Source organism: Balaenoptera borealis, assembly GCF_965194805.1.
Source record: "Balaenoptera borealis genome assembly, chromosome: 3".
In the NCBI taxonomy this organism is placed as follows: domain Eukaryota; kingdom Metazoa; phylum Chordata; class Mammalia; order Artiodactyla; family Balaenopteridae; genus Balaenoptera; species Balaenoptera borealis.
The window spans coordinates 181,209,237-181,235,162 of record NC_138866.1 but is presented as its reverse complement, the minus strand read 5'-3'; the positions used below and the strand labels follow the sequence as shown (position 1 = coordinate 181,235,162).

Below are 25,926 nucleotides of genomic sequence, written 5' to 3'. Positions count from 1 at the left end.
AGGAATCTTTAGGTGCCTTACAGTCTTGAGCATATGAAACATACTACTTCAGTGTTACACAGGTCAGTATGGTATAAATGGTACATGAGGGGTGAAGGGATGAAACTTAGAGGAACAAGAAAAAAAGCTGTTTAATGAAGTAGAAATTTATGTTGAAAGGTTGCAGTCAAAGTTACCAGTGGGTGGTGGACAAAGAAACCTTGACAGAGAAGAAAGCATTCAAGAGGGAGACTGTGTGAACTGCCTTTGCTCCTATGACCCAAGGAAGGAAATTACTTCTATATTCATCTGAAACGTAATATTAGGGAAAGAAAAGTTTTACTTTCACTACATGTATTCTTCTTTATGATACTTTGAGTAACGTTGTGCCGATTGCTGAGATAAGCACTCTGGGTCCGGTTCCTCCTCTCTTCCAGAGATGCGAAGGGCAAGTGAATGGTCTCAAACCTGAGGAGTGTGGTTATGGGTGTGAAGAATGATTCATGGAATGAAGAGAAGGGTCTGGGGATGGAACCGCGGGGAACACCAACATCTAGAAGACAGCAGAGGTGGAAGGGCCGGGAGAAGAACAGAGGAGGCTGGGAGAAGCCAGATGACTATTCAAGGAGGTGATCAATGAGGAGGCCCCTGGAGATGCAGCAATCCCGACTGCCACAGGACAACGTGGGCAGAAAACTCACTCTGGTGAGTTGAGGCGCGAGCTGAAGGAGTCACGGGCTGAGCAGTGCCTGAAACGTGTTAATCAGTCATTTCCCAGGCAAGTCAAGCGAGGTCAAGTAACGAAGTGCCTTCTTCTGAGACTTTTCTAGGTACTCGCTCACAGGAGCGAGAGCACCTTGAAGGCAAAGAAATCAGCTTAGCCTCAGGACACAGCCAGGGACACGTCATCAGCACCGCCCCACAACGTTACACGTTAGAAGAGAATATATTGCGTTATTTCTCAAGTCCTCACAAAATCCTGGTGACAGGAGGACGTGAACCACATCTTCCATCTTTAAAGCTGCATAAATAGTAAACAAATGACCAACCTGACTTGTTTAAGTGAGTTACTGACAAGAGCATACGCCACACCCAGATCTTAAAATTTCTTCTGAATTAGGTTTCCCAAACACTAGACTACACTGTTAGCTACAAGCAACACAAGGACACTGTGGTAACACATATATCTGGAGATATATTTTGGTGTTAATAGATTTATTCATAAGCCAGTTAAATTTTTGATGTTTTTATTCCCTCCAGTCTTTCTGGCTTTGTTTTTGTTTTTCACTTTCTTATTTTATACCATTGGAATAATACTGTATATTATTTTGTGGTCCTCACTTCTCAGTATAATTTGAGATAGTCCCACCTCATTAAATATTCTTCCCAAATGTTAGCTTAGCGTTTTTCAGAAGTATGTTTCATAAAACACTAATCCCAGAAGTTATGTTCTGAGATGAGAGTTCCATAAAGAGTTACATATAAAACCAATAAGTCAGGGAAATATTGCCTATTATATCTTTCTCTTTAAAATACATATAGGCTCACAAGGTACAGGCTCAAAGAAGTCCTGCAGAAATTTATTTACTTAGAACAGTATTTTCCAAAGTTATCTCACCTTGCAACCCCTTACCATGCATGTACTATCAATTATTACCTTTAGTTTTATAAAAGCATACCTTGGGAAATTCTAACCTAGGCAATTCAAGGAAATAGAAGTTTTATCTGATCAAGTTATCTAATTACTTAAGAAGTCTCACATGTGAACTTTGAAAAAACATAAAGTTCTTATAAATGTAAAAATGTATCTTTATTAACACTTAAGATTTTTATCCTGGTAAAAACAGTGCAAATAAGACAGGCACTAGAATTGAGCAGGTCGCTATACTTTGGTAATATATTTGGTGTTTAATACTAAATTAACTAAAATGTTTAGCTACATTTCTTTCCAAAAGTGTCTCCACTAAAAAGGGCATGTTGAACTTTGATTCAGAGAGTTTTTATTTTATCTATTTATTTTTTTACTCTTACTTATGCTCTTGGAGCTGCAGTTCCTCCATCCATAAGATAGGAATCATGATACAATCTATCACCTATGTTGTTACATTGATTCAATGAAATCATTAATGCAAAGAGTTAGCAGGGACCTGACACAAAAGTCACGATCAACCCACATGAGCTATTTTTTTTTTAAATTATTTTTTATTTTTTAATGCTATTCTTGTCTGCTTACATTCTTTTTATGTATTTATGTATGTATGTATGGTATGGCTGTGTTGGGTCTTCGTTTCTGTGCGAAGGCTTTCTCTAGTTGTGGCAAGCGGGGGCCACTCTTCATCGCGGCCCGCGGGCCTCTCACTATTGTGGCCTCTCTTGTTGCGGAGTACAGGCTCCAGACGCGCAGGCTCAGTAATTGTGGCTCACGGGCCGAGTTGCTCCGTGGCATGTGGGATCTTCCCAGACCAGGGCTCGAACCCGCGTCCCCTGCATTGGCAGGCAGATTCTCAACCACTGCGCCACCAGGGAAGCCCCATGAGCTATTTTTTTAAGGATATTTTTTATTCTATTCCTTTGAATAGGTCATTCTACTTTTCTGAGCTTTACTTTTGTACCTACAGTCTAAAACATAACACTCATTGTAAAGGCTTCAAAACTCTTAGCTAAGGAAACAAAACTAAGAAATACTCAAATGAAACCAGAGACCGATACATATATAAACTAATCTATGTAAACTCTTACACTCATATTTTTGTTTTGTTTCCATTTCGGAGTTTGGTTTCCTATGTTGAAATCTACAAGGACCTCTGCTGTACCCCCTCCCCCCATTGCCAATTGATTCACCAGGCTGTCACCCAGTGACTGCTTAATCTCCAAATCTGGTCAAGCCACCTCCCCAGGGGGTCAGGGCCTCTCTGCACAGGTTGTTACAGTTTCTCTCAGGGTGAGTGCTATGTGAAAAAAGAGTCCAATGCTGTGTAACATTTTGCATTCAAAGTAGCAACATAGTGTAGTGAGACACAGCATTACATACTGGAAGGAACACTGGCTTCCATGTTGGAAGATGCAGATGCTCATCTAAGGCCTACCATTTACCAGCAGCACGAGCCTATAGAAATGATTTCATTACTGGGCCTTGAGCTTCTCGTATGCTTGATCTAAGAGAATACTTTTTCTCCTCCCCTCATAGACCATTATGAAGAACAAATAAGATAGTATTGTGTGTTCATTGCAGCTCTATTTACAATAGCCAGGACATGGAAGCAACCTAAGTGTCCATTGACAGATGAATGGATAAAGATGTGGCACATATGTACAATGGAATACTACTCAGCCATAAAAAGAAATGAAATTGAGTTATTTGTAGTGAGGTTGATGGACCTAGAGACTGTCATACAGAGTGAAGTAAGTCAGAAAGAAAAATAAATACCGTATGCTAACACATATATATGGAATCTAAAAAAAAAAAAGTGGTCATGAAGAACCTAGGGGCAGGACGGGAATAAAGACACAGACCTACTAGAGAATGGACTTGAGGACATGGGGAGGGGGAAGGGTAAGCAGGGACAAAGTGAGAGAGCGGCATGGACATATATACACTACCAAATGTAAAACCGATAGCTAGTGGGAAGCAGACACATAGCACAGGGAGATCAGCTCGGTGCTTTGTGACCACCTAGAGGGATGGGATAGGGAGGGTGGGAAGGAGGGAGACGCTAGAGGGAAGAGATATGGGGATATATGTATATGTATAGCTGATTCACTTTGTTATAAAGCAGAAACTAACACACCATTGTAAAGCAATTATACTCCAATAAAGATGTTAAAAAAAAAGGAGATAGTATTGTGAAAAATCTTTGACAATTGCAAAGTGCCATATAAATATAAGGAAGAATATGTTATTTAATTTCAGTTTCACCATAGTTGGTTAGGAAGGGCATAGGTATATTTGCCCCCAAATAACACATTGAAACAGAACATCTATCAGCTGTTCAGATCGTGCAGTTGATCACAGAAGATTTTATGGCTAGTCTAGGGCCCTTTAGACATTTTCTTAAATAGGAAATCTTCAAGACAACACCAAAATTCACCCACTTTATTTATTTTTCAATAGTCTTTCTTTCACCACTTTTAATTTATCTTGCCATATTTTTTCAGTTATTCTAGAGAGAGTGTCTAGCACAAGATAAAAATTTAGGAAATCTATGATAAGTTTGAATTATTTTGAGATAAAAAATGTACCTGTATTATATTTTTTATGGTTATAAATTTTTATAGTTTTCTCAAATTTTTCCTTATCTAAACCCCCATTTAGAACAGAAAATAAAAATGTTTTCTTGACTTTGTTCACTAATTTACCTTTAAAGCAGCATTCAAGGTTTCTGGCAGATGATGATACGGAGGAGATTTAAGAACAATTGTTAAAAGAGTGTAATATAGTGGTTACAAGTGCTGGTTCCAGAGTCAGACACGATTTGGGTTTGAATCTCAACTCTGCTCTTTCCTAGCTCTGTGAACCTGGATAAAATTCTTAACTTCCACACTACACTGAGATAATGCATACTTCCAAGTATTGTTTGGAACAGATAAACAAGCCACATAAACAAATTTACTGAGTTCTTACTTTGGCCTGTGTGCTTTACTTGCATGATCTCATTTAATCCTTACAAAATCTTACAAGATGGCTTCAGTTCCTGTCATGATACTAAGATTTCAATAAGTGTTAGATATTATTTCACCAAAAAACCTGAGTATTTTTCTTATAGACTAAGAAATTGTTTCCAGTGGAGGGTGGAAAATTGGTTGCTCAGGTAGGGTGACCCAGGTCCTAATTACCTTCATTTTAACATAAACGCTACACTGGGTTTACACTAGCTGTTTAGTCCTCCTTTCTCTTGAACAAAAACATTCAAAACCCAAACCTTCAAAAAAAGAAATGCTATCTAAATAAAAAAGTGTTCCCTCTTGAATAATTTTCCAAACCCCATCCTTTCTCATTCCCTTCACAAAAATACCAGTGCCCGTGGGCGCATGCATGCACACATACACACTTTTTCACATCAGGCTTGTAGGGGACACTATTGCGTGTTTCTCCAGCATCTGTTATCCTCCTTCCATCTTAACAGAATTCTCTTTGCCTTTATTTTCTTGGGTTGTTCCATAGCCTGTGCTTTTTTTGAATAACTAAACTTTCATGCTCTCCTTGAAAAACAATGATTCTTCAGCATTAATTTTTAACAATATTCTATATAATGGTCTCTCTTAATTCCCCATGGGAATAAAAAACAAAACAATTTTAAGTATACAGGAAATAGTCTAATTTTATAATAATATCGCCTCCATTATGTGAGTTTTTAAGACTAGTTTTTAAAAGCAAAGAGCTTTTTAAGCCATGTTACATTTTTATAATTGTCATCAATGAATTAAAAAATAATTCACACTAGGCTATCTCATCTGTATTAAACATTTATTTATTAGCATTTTACTTTAAAAGATGTAGGTTCCAATCCTGGCTTTGCCACCAACTAGCTGTGTCATCTTGATCTTAATTTCCCTGGACCTCAGTATCTTTGACTTTGAAAAAAAGGCCTAAGACTTATGCTTCCAACTCTCAAATTTTATGATTAGCTCCCCATTGCCGTAGTTGGTCGGAAAAAAATGGGGATACATGAAATTTTCTAAATGTAAAAAGCTAAGAAAAGAAAATTAAATTTGAGATATGTGATTTCCATGGAAACTATGCCTTCAGCATTTCCTGACTATATGTTTACATAGTATAGAAGGCCCTTATGAAGAGTATGAGAGCAAATAAAGTCCTAGAAGATATGCCTTAGGGAGAGTAATTTCAATGAGTGAGTCAAGATGTTATACTGTGTTAGTTGATAATTAGTAACACTTGATGATAAACAAAAAGTTCTTAAAGGATGCTTAGTAGAAGCAGTCTTGCCATAAGTGTGGTCAAATGTGATCTGAGAAATCCAGGTAGCTTACAAATAGATCATTAAAATGTAAATAAAGATTCAGAATTAATATGGAAAGAAAGATAAAAATGTCAAAACAAAAGCTGAAGCAGAAATGGTCAAAATAATTAAGTCTGGTAATAAAACATCTGCAGTTAGTCTGATATTATCACTGGAAAAGTGCAGGGAATTTCTATGTAAAAAATTAAGAAAGTAATTAACACAATATTATTGTCCAAGCACTGATAAGAAAATACCAAACAGCAACAATAACAACAATAATAGTAACAATTTAACCAATAACAATTTGAAAAGTATGATGAAAGTATGAAGAGTACGTTTAAATATTACATCAGAAAACTAGGTTACATTTTATATACTTTAATAAGTTTTCCTAACATTGTTTCATTTATGGGGCTCCATCTCTGTGCAAGCATTGTATTACGAACCATGGGAGATACAAAGAAAAAGATGGTATTGTCCTTAATGAACTTAATTTGTGTAAAAACAAACAGGGTATGTCCTGTGTGCATATTCTGGAATACCCTGGTTTGAAAGGAACATTTAAAATAATTTTATATCTTTATATTTTCAGATTTACAAATGATTGAAATAAAGTATACTGGAAATGTTTCATAAATTTACTTTACAAAGTGGTTTATTTTCATCTCTTTCCATGATATTTAAGAACTAATTTTCAGGTTAACTATCTTAAACAGAAAGTTTATTCATCATTTCAGATTTTCCATAATGAAGTTGGAAATCAATATTCAACCATCTTGGACTAGTCAGCCATCAATTTATGTGACTATTCATCATTAAAAACTCTACAAATAACAAATGCTGGAGAGGGTGTGGAGAAAAGGGAACCCTCTTATGCTGTTGGTGGGAATGTAAATTGATACAGCCACTATGGAGAACAGTATGGAGGTTCCTTGAAAAACTAAAAATAGAACTACCATACGACCCAGCAATCCCACTCCTGGGCATATATCCAGACAAAACTCTAATTCAAAAAGATACATGCACCCCTATGTTTATAGCAGGACTATTTACAATAGCCAAGACATGGAAACAACCTAAATGTCCATGGACAGATGAATGGATAAAGAAGATGTGGAACATATATACAATGGAATACTACTCAGCCATAAAAAAGAACAAAATAATGCCATTTGCAGCAACATGGATGCAACTAGAGATTATCATACTAAGTGAAGTAAATCAGAAAGAGAAGACAAATGCCATATGATATCACTTATATGTGGAATCTGAAATATGACACAAATGAACCTATCTTCGAAACAGAAACAGACTCACAGACATAGAGAACGGACTTGTGGTTGCCAAAGGAAAGGGGGTCGGGAGAGGGATGGAGTGGGAGGTTGGGGTGAGCAGATGTAAGCTATTAGATACAGAATGGATAAACAACAACACATACTGTATAGCACAGAGAACTATATCCAATATCCTACGATAAACCATAATGGAAAGAATATTTTAAAAAGAATTTATATATATCTATCTATCTGAATCACTGCTGTACAGCAGAAATTAACACAACCTTGTAAAGCAACTATACTTCAATAAAAAAAAGTAAGTAATTTATGTATCTATTAAAGTGACAATGGTGTTATGGCAGTACATGGAAAGAAGCACCTACAGCAAAGGTGAAACGAGGGGGCAAAGAGTAGTACATGAGGAACCCACACAGGGATCACGACCCCCTAAACATCTACGATGGACAATGAGAGAATCACGAAGGAACAGAGAGAAGAAAGTTCCTCCCTAAGTGTGTGAAGCAATGTGATACCACCTTCCTCACACACCTGAGAGAGAGAGAGAGTTTCTCTGTTGGGTGTCATGTAGCATTTGCAACTGTAAATTCCAGAGCCAAAAAGAAACTACCTGGAAATTTCCAATTTTCCACTCTTAACATCACTAACCATCCAAACTTTTAAAAAGTTTAGTAAGAGGTGAATTACGCCAGAAAAATCTTATGAAATTTAGTGTAGCTAATCTTGAATTTTAGATCTAAAGAATAAACAGTTTTAAAATAAAATTTCATAATCATAAAAACCCAAAATTTGAAATTCCATATATTTGGTATGTCAAATAGAATGTGTATTTAAAATTTCTATTCATTGTTTAAGTCAGATTTTATTTTCAAGATTTCCCCCACTGTTTCACTAGTTCCTTTAACATAGTGTGGTTGAACAAGTGTGCTTCCAAAAAAATGCAAAATCTTAGAGTCAAAGATGTGTTTCCAATTGAAATGTATACTTTTAAATTTTATACGAAATTTGAGTTCCCATACATTTGAAAGGAAATAATACATAGACAACCGTCTATTTTTATGGTCTCAAATGAAGAGCAATGTCATTCTGCCATTAGCCAGCCTGTTATTTTTCTTCTTTTCTCTTTACATTTCTATTCATTTGGGGAAAAAGAATACTAAGTTATTATCAATACAAGTAGCCTTAAAGATACAAACTCATAATTGTCAAGAAATAGTAAACAAAAGCAAATAAATCCCTTATGCATTCTTTCAGTTCTTCAGTGCCCTCATGCTGCCCCCTGCTGCCCAGTGTCCACACTTAACTGAAAATTGTCCCAGACTTTCAACCTATTATTTTACTTCTCTTTACTCTTCCGATCAAAACTTATCTGGCCGGAGATCCAGACCACTGGAGTTTTCCTCTACCAGCCTAATGGGTAAACAGGTTTATATAACAAAGAAGTAGCTCCTCCCTATTTATCCCATCACCATTTTCTGGCCAGTTACAAGCACTTGAACTGATGTTTGATGGGCAATGACTGACATCCAGGTTCCCAAGCTTGGGATTCCAAGTCCTCCCTGTGCTGTTTCCCAGCTACCATCATGGGTCTATCTCCCCCCAGTCTCTAGCCCCACGCATTACAGCTTACTGTCTACCCACACTGGACTTCTAGCTGGTATTCCCAAGTGCCATAGTGTTTTCTCTCCTCCTTGCCTATGCTCACACTGCTTTCTTTACCCGAATGTCTTCTCTCAATTTCTACATGTTGAAAGCCTATCCACCTTCCAGGGTTCTGGTCAAAAGTACCTGCTCCACGAAGTTTACGCCAATTCCCAAATCTTTCTCTTCTGTTCTCGCTTTAATCCTTTCAGGCTCTGCACAATATAGTTGTTGTTTTAATGTAGTAGAAGCTCAATAGGGATTTATTTAATGAGTGAAGAGCAGTTAGCAAAGGAAACTTAATTCTTGGAGAGGCTAGCTGACTCCCTGACTTTTTGTAGAGGACCTGGGAGAGGACAAAGGGAGCCTCTCTAATATTGCAACAACCTTCCACCTGAATGGAGTGATCTTTTTAATTCCCATCGCACCAAGTAAGGCTGATTTTGATCCCTAAAATCAGGAGTGACTGAAAAAATGAACTTAAAGCGCATACTGAGTGCTTATGTCATGTCAGGCACTATTCTAGGTGCTTTAGAAGCATGAACCCCACTGTAATCTCACAAGCAGCCAAGTGAGTAAGTATATCACTTTGATTCATAGAAGAGAAAACTGGGGTTCTGGACAGTTAGGTAACTGGCCAAAGGTTATACACGTTGTAAAGGGCAGACCGAGGAACTCAGATTGGTCAAAGCTGTGTATTTAAAGTGTTCTCATAATGTCTTCAACAGAAATGTGTACGGAGAGACTTGCAGTCAGCTATCTGGAAGTTAAAAAACAACCTTGTCAATAGAATCGCCTTGGAAATTGTGACCACATATTCAGACCAAAGCCATGAGACAGATTCAGTGTCAGTTAAATCTGTTAATATCTGCAAGAGTTGATTGTCCTACAAGACAGAATGTGAAAGAATGTAGGAGCCTGCAAGAATTATTGATTTCTTGACTGGAATATTCTATATTTGTTTAGACTAAAGCGAGCCTAATGATGCTATATGTACATTTTTATTTATTTTGTTTCTTGGTATTTTTACTATATGACTTGCTCTGTGCTGTATGCTATGGCATTTTGTTTTCTTGATTAAGAAAAGTAACATCAAATAGTATAGGGTTTTTTGGGTTTTGGTGTTTTCCCCCCATAATAGGATAACCGGAGGTTTTTTTGGCCTTTTTCTTTTTCATTTACATCTTCCACTTTTTAATACTACTTTATGAAGATAACCTGGAACGGGAGGGACTTCTATTTGAGTTCTTTGAGTGCTTGTAGCTTGTAGCAGTGGTTAAGAGCAGGGGTGCCAAGGCAGGCTGCCTGCATTTCAATCTTGGCTCCCCTGTTCCCTAATTCTGTGGCTCTTGAGACAGTACTTCTCGAAGCCTCCATTTTCTTCTCTGGAAATTGGGGGGACAGTAGTATTCACAGGGCTTTGAGGGTTACACGGCATAATTCACTTTAAGCCCTTAGCATGGTGCCTGAAACACAGTAAAGCTCAATAAATGGTAGCTATTATTTCTATTATTGTGATAATTGTTATTTTTCACAGGAATGGGTATAAGTAGCCAGCTCTTAAGTTTTCTCATAATTGTAATTGAATAGTTACTTATAAGTAACGCCTGCCTTTTCTACCGAGCTACGTCTATTATCAAATGCCATTTTTGGCAGATGGGAAGTAAAACAAGATTGTCCCCATGGGGAGTGTTGTTATGTGGTGGGGGAAACTGAAATCCTTAAATCTGAAACATGTTTATTTGTATCTATGCAAAATAAAATTATTAAGAGAACTAAAAAAAAAAAAAAGAATGTAGAAGCCTGCCAAGTTCAAAGGTCTCTAAGGGACAGTTATATATTCTAAAAGATTAAGAAATGCAAAATCCAAATATTTGTCAGTTGATGTAGCCACTTGTACGGGGACCAACGATTCTGACCTGACTTGAAAAAAAGGTAAAGATATGACTCAATATCTCAGGGAAGTAGGCTTTGAGAATAGTTTTTGTTTTTGTTTTTTTTTGATACAGTGAACATAAATAAGGCTCATTGTGTCACATCAGTGTCTCGGACAAGGATCTAATTGTGTTCTAATCAAAATCTCTGCTCATCAAGAAACTTCAATTAGCTGAGAAGGCAGACAAAAAATAAACTTGAGAAGGCAACACCACAAATTGTTTGGTAGGATAACTCTTTTCTTAGTAGATAAGAATCTTTTAACTTCAGAAAGATTTAGAATAAGTACAGAAATGTTTTTTAGTCTATGTAATTGTTCTGTTTCAGAACATTTGACCTAGTGGAGTAAGAGGTTAGCTTATTACACATTTAAGTAGAACTCCTACTAAGTTATATGAAGTATAAACATTAAAGAGAACTTAAGAATCACCATATTTAGAAGTTCAATTTATGAGATAGGTAAGACTTTCTTAACTTCTTAAAAATGTATGCTAAAGTACCAAAGTAGGCAATCAGATGTAGTAAATGTATAAATGTATATAAAAGGTTGGAAGGTGTTTGTATAAGTGAGACCAAAAGTCCTTCAATATACAAGACTATCTATAGTCTTTCAATATTCAAGACTCACTCTTGAGGTCATCAAGTAACTTGTAACTGAAGAGTGGCAGTTGATCCATTTTTCTTCCAACTAAAGTTGTTCATTAGGCAATCAGCATATGTTGACAGAACTGGTTGGACTGTCCAGTTATTTTCAGTTTGAAGCCTCCTCACTTCCTAGAAGATGGATTGTAGCTTTTGAAAGATTGAGATGAGGAGAAGTAGCAACACTATCTACTGACCACCCCAATTTTTGGTTTAGTGGCTCTCTTCCATAGTGTCACTCAGCAATTCTCAACCTCGGCTACGTACTATTGATAGAATCACGTGGACAGCTTTTGGAAAATACTTATGCCCAGATTCCACCCAGATCAGCTAGAACCTCTGAGGATGGGGTGCAGGCATTTTATTTTTAAGCTTCTGGTTGATTCTAAGTGCAGACAGAGTTGAGAACCACTGGTCTACAGTGTGAGCCTACCGTGGTCTGAAGTTCCAAGAGAACTTTCCACAACTATGGACATTGCTGCAGACTGAATGTTTATGTCCTCCCCCCCCATCCAATTCATATATTGAAATCCTAGCCCCCGATGTGATGGCATTTGGAGGTGGGGCCTTTGGGAGGCGATTAGGTCATGAGGGTGGAGCCTTCATGAATGGGATTGGTGCCCTTGTAAAAGAGACCCCAGAGAGCTCCTTCTCCCCTTCTGCCGTGCGAGGACACATCTATGAACCAGGAAGTGGACCCTCACCAGACACAGAATCTGCTGGCACCTTGATCCTGGACGTCCTAGCTTCCAGAACTGTGAGAAATAAATTTCGGTTGTTTATAAGCCATCCAGTTTATGATATTCTGTCACGGCAACTTGAACGACTAAGACAGAAACATTCCATAAATCTGTTGTCCAATAACCACCAGCCAGGTATAGCTACTGAATGCTTAATTTTAATTACTTCAAATTTAAGTTCACATAGCCACATGTGGCTAGTGACCACTGTCCTGGACAGCACAGTTCTGGCAGTTCTGGCCATTTTAAATGATGTGTGTCTGTCATTACATAGGTGCTAAGTGACGCTTTTTGATACTGGACGAAACCAGTACAAACCTGCCTCTTCGGGGTACTTCATCCCAGCTTCTTGACAAGGCCTCCAGTGGATACAAGGATAACAACACTTATACAGGCTTCTGGAAATGTTAAGGACATTGAATTGGCTGACTGTTTTTTACTCATTTATGTGGGAAGTTTGTTTCTTGGACTTTATACTTTAATGAAAAATGAGCAAAAGCCTTCAGGACTAAATTATTTCTTTTTTTTAATAAATTTATTTATTTATTATTTTTGGCTGCGTTGCGGTGCGCAGGCTTCTCATTGCGGTGGCTTCTCTCCTTGCGGAGCACGGGTCCTAGGCGTGCAGGCTTCAGTAGTTAGAGCACGTGGGCTCGGTAGTTGTGGCGCACGGGCTTAGTTGCTCCGCGGCATGTGGGATCTTCCCGGACCAGGGATCGAACCCATGCCCCCTGCATTAGCAGGCGGATTCTTAACCACTGCGCCACCAGGGAAGTCCCTAACTTGTTTCTTAAGTCTCAAAGCAGTGAAGCAATTAAACTCTTGGAAAGGCCCTCTTGGCTCCTTGGCACGTGAGAGTGTTTTTCAGCTGGAGGTTGTGACCTCTGTCTTGGGAGGATGGAGGGTTTCCAGTGCATTGGGGCAGCGGCCTGAGTTTCAGAGCTAAATATAGGTCATTGGCATGACGGCCTCTCTTTCTCAGTCTCATCGAAACTGTGTCCTTTTAATGAAAGTGGGGCTTTAGTGGCTGGTGGGATAAAATCTTGAGAAAAACCATCAAAATGCCACAGATACACAAGTCCTTTTCAGATGTAACTTGCTACCGAGTACAACTAAGTTCTATTTTTACTTGCTTTTAAAAATAATTGGTAAATTATGGATTACTCTTTTTTAAGTTAAAAATACACACATATATGAACTGATGGAAAAATAAGTCTCAAATGTGTTGTTCATGCTGAGGCATAAGAGGAATCCTCCTTCAAGTCATCGCCCAGCTCTCAAGCAGGCTATCCTGACCACCTATTCAATCCTGCATATGTATTTATTCATATATTCGCCACTTATGAAATGACATCCTTTACAGTTTGGCACATTTCAAGCCAGCATATTTACCTTGGCAGGTACCATCTGATCCTCTAGAGCAACGTCTCAAAGGCTGGTCCCTGGACTGAGAGCATCGCAGCATGTGGGGGCTGGCAACCTCTCAGGCCCCACCCCGGACCCACTGATCCCGGAACCCCAGGTGTGGGTCCAGACGCCTGGGTTTCAGGTGATTCTGGTGCACACTCAAGTTGGAGATCCACTGATTCAGAGTACACTGAATCCCCCAAAAATACCCCAGAGGGGAAAACTTCCATACGTCCCAAAGGTGGCAAAGATGGAAACATTTTGTCCATAAAATTGACCTTGTAAGTTGTGAAATAGAAGCCAGTATTCTCTTTCGACCTAGTGTTATGAATCATGAATTTACCCACTTCAACAAAGCCTCACTGACTCTCTACTCTCTGATCTTTTTTTCCCTATAGAAATGCAACTTCTAAAAGAATCTCATGAGATGTTCCTGAAGAGATGAGATGCAGTACATGTGCCTTCAGCAAATTCAACATACAAAAATTCAGATATGTACAACTGATAAATTAGGTAAGCACTACTCATCTTAAGAAAAGATTATTAGATTCATAAAATTAGTCACTAGAGGATTCATTTAAACCGGGGTATCGTACAGTGCATTTAAAATATGCCAATTTACGGAACATAAATTCACAAATATCCAGTGTGACAGTATAGAAGAACAGGTAGTTATACAGGCTCTGATTTCAGACTTTCCAGGTTCAAACTCCAGCTTTTTCATTTACTGTGTAACCTGGGCCAAACCTCTCTAAGCCTCAGTTTCCTCATTTGTAAAATGGGTATAATAATTATCCTATCCCCAAAGTTTGTGTGAGGATTTAAGGAGATATTTAATAAAGGTAGCATTTAACCTAGAGGCTGGGACATAGTAAGCTCTAATTAAATGTTTATTTTTTCTAAATTAGCTGCATGCATGAGCAGTCTGGTCTCTATGAAAACAGATATTCATGTTTTATCGTTGAAGAATGTTTTTACAAAGCCATTAAAGTTTATACAAAGCAAATGGGAGCTAGCCACATTGAGCACTGGCTACTCAGCAGGTGTTCACCTTTCCAAAAGCTCCTCCCTAGCTAAACTGATTAAGGTAACTTCAATCTCCAGGTCAGTGAAAGGGTTTAGGTATGAGCATTTCCTACAAACCTGGCCAAAGAACTGTAAGAAGCAGTGTGCTGTGGGCCTCTGGGAAAGAATTTCTTCCCTTCTAAAAAGATACATAAGAGAAACTCTCCTCCCTCTGGAAATTGTAATATCAGGATATGATGCTTGGAGCTGCAGCAGCCATCTTGTGACTATGAGGAAAGACACTGCTGACATTACGGCAATGTAAAAGAATGGAACCTACCAAGGAACTTGATAACATTGTTGAGCTATTGAACCAAACCTAGAACTGGCTTGCCTCCTGATTATTAATTTAGTTGAAATAATAAATCTCATTTTTTCACACCATTATCAGTAGGATCCTATGTTAGTACAAAAGCAAACTATATGATATAATACATTTAGTATCTTAATTGGCTGTATGACAAAATAATTTGGTGACTTTATTCTGGAGGTGATCTTAAACCACACGTAGAGATTTAATGAAGAGTTCCTTCCCTTCCAATTCATCTGTATATAACAGCAGTCTTACTTTCCTGCTCCATATCTGATGTACTTAACTAATTACCCGTTAGCTAAATGTCTAATTATATTACCTTCATAAATTAAAATACAAATGGTTATTATAAAAATTTCTGTTACATAAATATCATTAAAATTTTCAGAAGGTTTCAAAATAAAAATAAATATCTTAATTCTGATGTAATCCTTCAACACTATAATTGTATTTCCCTGCTTCATCTCACAATTTTTATTGACATTGACATTTATTTCATGACAAGGGGAGCAAAATGTACAAAATGAGGCTTCACCACGTTAAAAAAAAAGTTTTCATTAAATGGACCTCACAAGGACACATCCAAAATTCCTACGACCAGAGTGATCCCCGTCTCCTTTCTTCTTAAGCGAATAAGTTAATATTTTATTTCTCACTTTGCAAAAGGAATTTGCATTAGCTAACCAGCTATTTATATAGCATCTGTTTGGGCTATATCTAAAATCTGAGGGCTATCTTCCCCTCACTGTGTCCCAAATAATGGTCCTTCAGTAGAAGGACAGAAGGACACTTGTTAAATCCTATATAAATAGATTAAAAAAATTTTTTTAGAGTTTTTACCCCAGAAATCTTATTTTGCCTTTATTCTCAGATGGGAACCTCCCACATCCAAGACCTTAGATTTAAGTATCTTTAAAATGTTGAACCACATTGGACTGTAAACTCCCTGAGAGCAGGGATCCTTGCCTCTTTGTCTTAATATTGTATCTCAGCCTTTTAGCATCATAGCACATAATAGGAGGAAAAACTAGAACAAATCCCCCAAAAGAAAAAAATGTTGAATAAATCAAGTATAAAGGATACTCCTTTCATTTTTTTCTTCAAGAAATCATTATCTTTGCTTTACTTTCCCTTTAGAGTCTCCATTTGAGAATCTTTTGGGAAAGACAAAAAACAATGTCATAACACAAACACCCATTTGTTCTCTTATTTTCTTTCCCTGTCTCTTCCTTTGCAAAACATGTAATATGTCCAAGAAATAGCACAGGTAAGTACGCACAAAAAGAGGGTGGAATTAGAAATATATACAGTTTCATGTCTGTATTGAACTTGGTTTTCAGAAGGCAAAATTTTTAGCTATTTTTCCTTCTTTTAAAAAAATTTATTCCAAGGTGTATTAGATTGGTTCTGGCTAATAATGATCTTTTCAGCATTTTATGATGTCATCTTAATATTACTGTAAATGTTTCTTCCCTTTGTTACTTCATCTTTCTGAATAGGTTTGCTAACCTGAAAATTTCCCCAATCTTTAGCAATAGTAATGCATACAAATTAATAAATTAGGAAATTATGTTGGCTCACTAAATGAAGTCTTAATAAAATTTTCAGTTTATTTCCATTATTGACCAAGCTCATAATTTCAAGTTCATATTTCTGAGGTTTATTGTTTGGAATTTGATTTACAGATTTTCCGTGTCTTTGGCATTATTTATTTCTTCTTTCTGCAAACTGTTTTTTGGCCATTTCACTACTCATTGACCCCTTCCCTCCTCCATGAGAGGGATGGGCAGGGTGAAAAAAATGATAACGATATTTTAACATAGTCAGTTTTGCTACTTGCTACTATCTCTGATAAAAAGGTGTGCAAGAAAAAAAATAAGTGTGTAATTGTTGACTGAAATGACATTTCAAGATTAAAAAAATAATTCTTTATTGTTCATGATCTAGCAACTGTTACTATGAAAAACTGAGTTAGTTCCCTATACACTACATTTAATAAATAAAGATTTTTTCTGATAAAACATAGTTTATTATAATCATTCTAATCATAATCTCACCAAACTCAAACTAAATGCCTACAAAATGTTGTCAATAAAAAAAAAAAAAAATTAACGTCTAAAGAATCAAGAGCTAAAATGAAGCCCAAGGTGGATTTAAAAATGGAGAATAATATAAAACAATGAATTGTTTTTGCCTCATAGATTTACACCTCCTTATTTAGTGATGTAAGAGTCACAGATAGAAGAATATCTTTAACATAAATATCTATGGGTGATTTTAAAAAGTGAAGATGTAACTATAATGGTTACTCATAATCAATGATGTAATAGTCAATGATATAGGAGAACAAAGAACATTGCATAGCTACATATGGACTTCACAGCATCAGTCTGTTTTTAAAAGGGGGGCTACATTACATAAACATTTTTAGTTTTCACAAATTAAAATGAAAAAAGTCACCAGCTGAATAACAGAATATTTTAGTAATAAACATATTGGGCAGTATATTTTATTCAGTAGATTAACTTCGGGGAACTAAACTCCAGCACAATCAGGGGGTTAGATAATATATTTATACCTGCAGTATTTCATTCTATAAATAATCTATAATGTCAAAACCAGTCTTGATGGGGGCATTTAAATTTTATGAAGAGATAAAATGTTACAGTGAACATTTTCAAATTTTTATAGCAGAGTATAAACAAAATATAGGCATAATATATAATTATTTTTGAAGTTCAAGGAAAGGGTCCTACACAGATAAATAAATTATAGGGACACAAAAATTGGAAATACTATTCCTAGTCATTTTCACACATTCTTTTACTTCAAAATTTTAACGATTAGTGAAATGAGCATTTACATATTTCAAAGTGAATAAAAACACTTAATAATAACTCCAGAAATTTTTACTCAAGAAATCATCTCTACAATCATATGAAGAGGTGGTTTAGAATACTATTTCAGTTTTTTTGTTTGTTTTATTTGGTAAAATAATGTGTTTTTAGGTACAATGACTGATTTCTCCCACTTTCTTTTTCAATTAAGGACATACTTACTATCTTCATAAACAACTAAAATGTTCACAGAGACCAGTAAAAACTATGTCATATCATAATATACATTTTTGTTCTTGGGAGGCTTTGGGCCTAAATCCCATATTCTCTAATCAGATAACTCCCAATAAGAACAAAGATGGAAAAGATTTACCCTGCATTTAGATATACAAATACCAATATTTTTAAAGTTAAAAGCAGTTGTATCCATATTCTTAAAAAAAATTATCCTATTCCAAAATATTTGCTCTTTTTAAAACAAGGATGTACATAAATTCAACTGAAGTATCACTTCAAAATAAAACAAACAACAATGTAGGCATTCTTATATGTCAAACTCCTAGAAAATTCCCAGGAGAAACTTAGAATAGTTATTTAAGAAATTCCTAGGTTCAAAATGAAATTCAACTTTTACAACGTTCAGTGAGCTAAAACGCAAAACGTTTTGTTCAATTGAAGACATTAGCAATGGATGATATTGTAACAGAAGGAAAACGCAAAATGTTACTGAGGAAAGAGAGGGTAAGCTGACAGCTTACTATTGAAAATTTTCTGATCTAGAGATAATCAGATCAGAAAAACACAACTGCAAACTACATGCTCGGCCCTACTGCTCCCCGGACGGGCTGTGACGACGTGTCTCTTCTCACCCTTCACAGTTCACAGAAAACATTAAACTAATACAACTGAATAATTTCCTCCGACCAAATCGAACTTTCTTTAAGGAAATAAAGGGAGAGGATAATAGATCAAATCTTGCCCCACCTCTTTTTTTTTTCCTCCTTTTTTCTTTTAGTGAAACTGACGTAAATTGTTGAGGAGAGCTATACAGCGCCACCAGCACAGATCCATGCAAAACAAAAAAGATCGCCCACCGTGTGCAAAAAGAGAAAAAAAAAACTAGAAAAATGCCGAAAATTACAAAATGTCTCCCAAATATACCTTTTTGGAGAAAAAACAAGATAGATCTGCAAAGATTATCTAATGAGGAGCCTCAGAGAATTACTATCATGGAACACAAGTTTAGATCTGATCAGCAAATAAAAGATCCACTATTTAGTAACAGCCATAACTTAATATAAACCCGGTTATGTCAATCTCCACCTTCATTATACCAAGGGCAGCTTTTCTGTAGTTTGTCTCCAAGTAATCCATCAAGAAAACCACAATAGGCCTATTTCAAACCAAACTACATCCATAGTTTGCCTGCTAATGATTTAGTCCTGGACAAATTAGGTAATACATCATTTTTATAAAGAGGATATGCACATATTTGGCATTACCAACATTGCTGGCACAAAACAAGTCCATCTTGAAATAGCTGAGTTTCCCTTAGCTCACAGTAATTAAAGTATAATTTATATCATAAATATTTAGCTTTAGTCATGGGGTTAAAAAAAACAACAAAACACTAATTTTTTTTTTTTCTTTTGGTAAAAATTAGCCAGACAAGATTAGCTGGAAATGTGCAGAGATCAAAGCTAAAGAAAAATACAAAGATTGGTTTTGTTAGAAGAAACACAATGAAAATCCTTCTTAGCTGGCGGCTCGTTCAAAGATGTAATGACATAAATGTTAAAAATTACAAACTTACCATCAGCGGAGGCGAAGAAGAAGCCAGTTCTGGAAAAAGAATTGTAACAATATAGGCTGGACACTTGTGTCCCTAGAAACAACGGCCTCCAGGCGGCACACGGATCTTCCAACATCTTCACAATATTGGGTAAATAAAAAGTCATACTTTCTTCCCCGATCGGTGGCTGCTCGCGGTGGCTTCTCCAGGATCTGTGGGCGTTTGGGAGAAATCGGAGAAATATCCGCGGAAGATTAAAAGCAGAGGAGGCCGAGGCAGCCTTAGAAGACTCTGGGGTTAACAACTTTGCGATGGCAAGCAGGCGGGCTCTGATTGGCTGGGAGGCCAGTGTCCCCCGCTCCTCCCGCCTCCTGCAGCTCGGAAAAAAATGCTGTGTGAGTGCCATTTTACACTGGGCTTTTAAACACACAGCCCCCCAAATGACAAAGTCTGAGCTCGCTACGAAGTGACACTGCAAAACAATAGCGCCCACGACGGCCCGTGAGCTCAGGAAAATGTCCCTTTGGCGATCCGGCAACGCTCTTATTTCTTGCATGTGGGTTTTTAGGGGATAGCATGCTTTTCTTAAGCAGATGGTCATTCACCGACATCGATGTCTAATTTGGATACCAATGTGGCCAGTGAAAAATGATTCCCATCAAAACATTTTTTTTCTTTTTCCATTGGACGTCCTGAAGGTACCTAAAGAAGCCTTGCACAAAATTCATGTCGTTTGCAGCTTTAACTCCTTGGGGAAAAAAAAAAAAATAGAATTGGTTAGCCACAACAACTTCCATTTGTGCAGAAAATAAAAATAAAATAATGATTTTTAGCGGCTACATTACAAACAATAGGCATACTTTTTTTTTTTTTTTTTCCTTCTTAAAAATTGTTTCAGAAACCTTTGCCGGCTGATAGAATTCTACCAGTCTGCCTTACAAACAAAATGGCTGTGGTACTGAGTTTTTTTGGATCCTCCCACTGTGGCTTCTCCAGGCCTCCAGGAAGTGGTAAAAATCCGAAATAAATACAGTACTAAAAGTACATTGTGCAGGCTGAACTCCGGTGAAGCCTTGGGGGGCTGGGGGGGGTGTCTTAGAAATGTGCTGCTTTTCATTAGTTCTTTTAAAAAACTGTTTTGAAAAGAACATCAATCACTAGAGATTTACTTGACTGTAATTTGAACTTCCTGTTTTACATATTTATAAGGCCTTTCACCTATCTTGGCAGGCTTTCAAATTAAGTGGGCTGGGAAATTTGACGCTCTATGTCTAGCTGTGAGCTGAGTCAGGTATTTGGTGGTTGCAACTGGGCTTTTAAATAAAAACGAAGTTGAAAACTTTAAAAAAGGATTAACATTAAATGAACGCTAGAGTATGATTGATTGCAAATGTAAAGCCACGAAAGTCAGCAAATATGGAAATATGTCAAATACTGCATACATGTGTTAATTGAACACATTCGGTGTAAAATTCTTTGCCAGCTAAATTTCTAGTGAGCCAAGGGTAGAACCGGGTTTAAAGAAATCGGCTGAAGAAAGGAGTGGGCAAGTGCCTGCATTCTACATATCCCTCCCCCAACCCCATACACACACACACACACACACACACACACACACACACACACACACACACACGCTCGGTCTGGTATCCCTATTCCCGCCTGGCATTTAATAGGTAACATTCTTAGAGAGCAATAGCTAGGGTGACTATACAATTTATTATCTAAACCAGGACATTTTTTGAATGTTTTATTCTGTAATCTCATCAGTAGTTACCTGATGAGAGTCGATTTCGACGACATTTATGTGATCACAGTCAGGAAAACATCCTTAAGAAGTCATCCAGTGAGGAGAGTAGACTACAATTCTTGAGAAATTTTTAAGCAGTTTTCCTTCCAACAGAAAAAAAATTGCTAGGGGCCATTTTCACTATATACTATTTTGTCTATCCACCTCCCCAGCCCTGTCCTTTTCTCTCCCATCCCTTCCCCCACTCTTACATATGCACACAGATTCATATATGTATATATACATACAGTTATACATGTAAATATAAGTATATATGTACATCCATATATAAGTATATGGATGTGCAGGTCCATATATACTTTTATTACCTGTAGATTCGAATATTCTATGCATTTTCCACAATACACCTATTTCAAGTTATGTACTTGCCAAAGGCAGAATTTTCTTCAGAGTTTTTGAGACAATATTCATGATAGACGTGATCTGAGCATCTTTTGTTTTGGTAAAAGTCAAATGTAGAGTGAGATGTTTTGGAAAAATTATCACTGAAAGACATAGGATAAATAATTCTCATGTTGTTTATTCAAATAGTTCTTGAGAGCTTAGGGTGTGCCAGGCATGATGCTTGGTGCTACGTACACATTAATGGACAAGCAGGAAGTTCCTCTCCTTCAGGAAGCTCACAGTCTCGTGGGAAGACAGAGAAACAAGCAAGTAAACAAATACATAATTGCAAATTATAATTGCTACTAAGAAATAAACAGAGTGCAGTCTTCCAGAATAACAGGGAGGGAAAGACATAGATAAGAGGGTAAGGAAAGTTATTTCTAAGAACATGGCATTGATGATAGACTTGAAGGATGAGAAGCAGCCAAACTTGGGCTTCCCTGGTGGCGCAGTGGTTGAGAATCTGCCTGCCAATGCAGGGGACACGGGTTCGAGCCCTGGTCTGGGAAGATCCCACATGCCACGGAGCAATTAGGCCCGTGAGCCACAATTACTGAGCCTGCGCGTCTGGAGCCTGTGCTCCGCAACAAGAGAGGCCGCGATAATGAGAGGCCTGCGCACCGCGATGAAGAGTGGCCCCCACTTGCCACAACTAGAGAAAGCCCTCACACAGAAACGAAGACCCAACACAGCCATAAATAAATAAATAAATAAAAATTAAAAAAAAAAAAAAAAGAAGCAGCCAAACTTGAAAAATGTATGAGAAATAGCAGACCTGGAAGTGGTTACAGCGTGTGCAAAGGCTCTGAGGCAGAGTGGAGCTTGGAGTATTCCAGGAAGTAAAATGAGCTCAATGGCCCTGCAGCATATTGAGAGAAAGGGAAAATGACATCGGAGGAGGTCAGAAATGGAGTGACATCCTGCCGAAGTTTTTAAGTTACAGAGAGGAGTTCCACATTGAAGAAAGTGAATCTTATTTAGAGAGTAAAATGTTGGAATTTGAGAGTTTGAAGGCTTCAGTGTGGGTAAGATCCAGGGCAGCTGTGGTGAAGTGACAAAAAAAACTCCACGCTAATTTTGAATTCACATAGCTGTATCACAGTGTTTTGGTATTACGTTTTTAAAAATCCACACTTCATTTGCATTGTTGCAGACATTGATTATGACTATGTTCATGAAGAAATATGAGCAAGAAACAAATATCTAAGATCATACACATTACTAGTAAAACCAAAAGGAAGAATTAAGGCAACTGTGTGCCTCAGTTTTGTGCTTCTCTTTAATAGTGTCGATTCTGGTATTTTTTATTCAAAAAACCTCACATTTCATATCAGTTGAACGAAGCTCAATTAACATTTTTTTTAAACAAATGAGGCAAAGCATTATTAAAGCTAGAATTTAACTCATATAGTTGGAATAAAAACAGTTATTGTTTTTGAATTTACTAACTGGTTGTTAGCAAACAAAATCCTATGCACACATGGGTAGAAACAATGTGTTCAATTTCTCAGATTCTAAGACTTAGAACAGCAGGTTCTTAGACTTTAAAAGCAGGTCAAATCAATGATATGTAATCCCTTGAATGAGCTTTGATAGTAATAGGAATCTCTAAACAAATCAAATTGTGAACCAATTAGGTAATGCAGTTTTTAAGATCTCTACCTCTCAGAACTGGGTGGGGAAGCAAGATTTGTTTTGAAACTCAGATTTTTAAAATAATTAAAAAATAGTAATATGATGCATTATCATAATCACCCCATAATCAAATACAATAATATATTGTAATGAAATATGTGATCAGTCACACTAAATGAGGTAAAGACAGACCATAAGAAGCCTTATATTAGATCAGGTCAGCTTTTGTCACCAAACAGATACTACAACTTTTGAGGAAGCTTTCAGTTTTCAAAGATATGGAGAATTCTTGACTGTGGATAAGGGATTGTGCAACCGTGGACTTTAATCCCATTCCAGTTGTTTCTTAAAAAAATATTCTTAGCTTAAATCAAAGCTCATAATCCTAATGATTATAAACAGAGTTACAAAACAGCAAGGTCGTACTGTATAGCACAGGGAAACATATCCAATAAAAAGAAATAAACAAAATTACAGTTTGGAAATGGTCAGATTTCCATTTGTGAGCCCTAATAAATGAATGTACTCTGTACTAACAAATTACTTTAGTTATTTGTTCGGTCTTGGACAAATCCTCTAAATTTTACCCTCTGTGGTTTTCCCCATATTTTCCTTCTTAAGAATAGTGAGATTCACTTTGCTGTACAGCAGAAGCTAACACAACATTGTAAATCAACTATACTTCAATTAAAAAAAAAAAGGAATTGGGGCTTCCCTGGTGGCGCAGTGGTTGAGAATCTGCCTGCCAATGCAGGGCACACGGGTTCGAGCCCTGGTCTGGGAAGATCCCACATGCCGCGGAGCGACTGGGCCCGTGAGCCACAGCTACTGAGCCTGCGCGTCTGGAGCCTGTGCTCCGCAACAAGAGAGGCCGCGATAGTGAGAGGCCCGCGCACCGCAATGAAGAGTGGCCCCCGCTTGCCGCAACTAGAGAAAGCCCTAGCACAGAAACGAAGACCCAACACAGCCATAAATAAATAAATTAAAAAAAAAAAAAGGAATAGTGAAAGTTATGCCTTTTTGGCAAAGTATTTTAAAGCAGCACCACACCAGACCTTTTCTTTCCCAAATGTTTGAATATTATGTCTTTGGCAGAGAGGCTAAGAGTGTTTATTTCAGATCTCTTTACCCCTTGTGGGATGACTTTAGATCGCATTCATCCACTGCAAGCCAACTGGCATTTTCTAGGAGGGTCATTCCCGGGAGCAGTTTGTAGACCATCAGTGTGGCCGAGACTGCTCGCTGACTAACCAACCAATATCCATCCTCCCTTTCTTTCTTCCTAATAAAATTGGATTTTATATTGGATTTGCCACCCAGACCTGTGTTTCCCACACAGGTTTAAACAGTGAGGTTTAATGAGAGGTCCATTGGTTGAGCTGCTGAGAAAGCCTGTGAAAGGGGCTGACTCAGCGGGAGGTGCCTTTTGCTCCTCACCTTTGCCCTCTTGCTGCTGGGAGTGTGGTCACCACACCTGGGTGGAGTCAGGAGTTCTAATTTTGACAACCGGGAGGAGAGCTCAAGGCCAAGGGTAGCTGAACAGAAAGAAGCTAGGCTCTCTGCAGCCTTCCTACCATCTGGATCTTTTTTTACATGAGAGAAAAAAAAAAGGAAAACCACCAATTTGTTTAAAGCACTGCTTTGTGGGGTCTCTTCCTCATAACTAAATGCAATTCCTAGTACAATTAATGTGAGTAATCTTCACAGTATTTTCTCTTTTAAATTCATCTACTTTTTTCCCCATTTTTTGGCCGTGCCGCGCAGCACGTGAGATCTTATTTTCCCAGCCAGGAATCGAACCTGCGCACCCCTGCAGTGGAAGTGTGGAGTCTTAACCACTGGACCACCAGGGAAGTCCCTAAATTCATCTACTTTTTAAATGCTTTGTAGTACCAGGCTGAGAAGGAGAATGAGGGGACTTCAGGGAATGCAAGAAATCTGTCTTAATCTGGGTTGTGATTACATAGATATGAGATATGAATTTATCTATGTCCATGTATGTGTCATATATGTACACGTATATCATATATGTAAAAATGATTGAGCTGTACGTTGATGCGTGCACTGAATGTGTTTTATTGTATGTTATCCCTTAATTAAAGAAAGCTATTTTAATGTGTTACAGAGTGATGGTGAAACTGAAACTGAACGCCTCAGATGGGATTCGAAACCAGCCAAAACTCAGTTTCGGACCTGAACCCTTGGGCTGGGACTCGAACCCACTGTCTTTGAATTAAAATCACTCGCCTGGGGTCAGCACTTACTGAAGCTCAGGTCCTTTATGTCTTGGCGAAGTAGGAACTCAGCAAGAGGCAAAGTGATTGATAGGTAAGAAGTGGATTTATTAGTATCATTTGCAAAGAGTTTGCAGGATAATGGGGCATGAGAGGATGATTATGTCCCAGGTCTCAGGTGAGCCCCTGGGGTGGGCCGCCAAGTGAGGGCCCTTTGCTTCCTGCAGGAAAGAGTTCAAGGACGAGCCATAACA

At 37.6% G+C, this 25,926-nt stretch overlaps 1 protein-coding gene across 4 annotated transcripts in view; it reads right to left on the bottom strand.

The window, feature by feature from the left end:
- EPC1 (enhancer of polycomb homolog 1) overlaps positions 1-20,492 on the bottom strand; it is a 95,128-nt gene extending 74,636 nt beyond the window's left edge. Inside the window, exon 1 of one of the 4 annotated variants that reach the window (XM_082385329.1) lies at positions 19,628-20,492. In XM_082385329.1, the coding sequence (XP_082241455.1) occupies positions 19,628-20,207 (580 nt within the window). In that variant the 5' untranslated portion in view covers positions 20,208-20,492. The remainder of the gene's footprint in view (positions 1-19,627) is intronic. The other 3 variants (XM_082385331.1, XM_082385330.1, XM_082385335.1) reach the window with 3 other exon arrangements.
- Between the last annotated feature and the right edge of the window lie 5,434 nt (positions 20,493-25,926).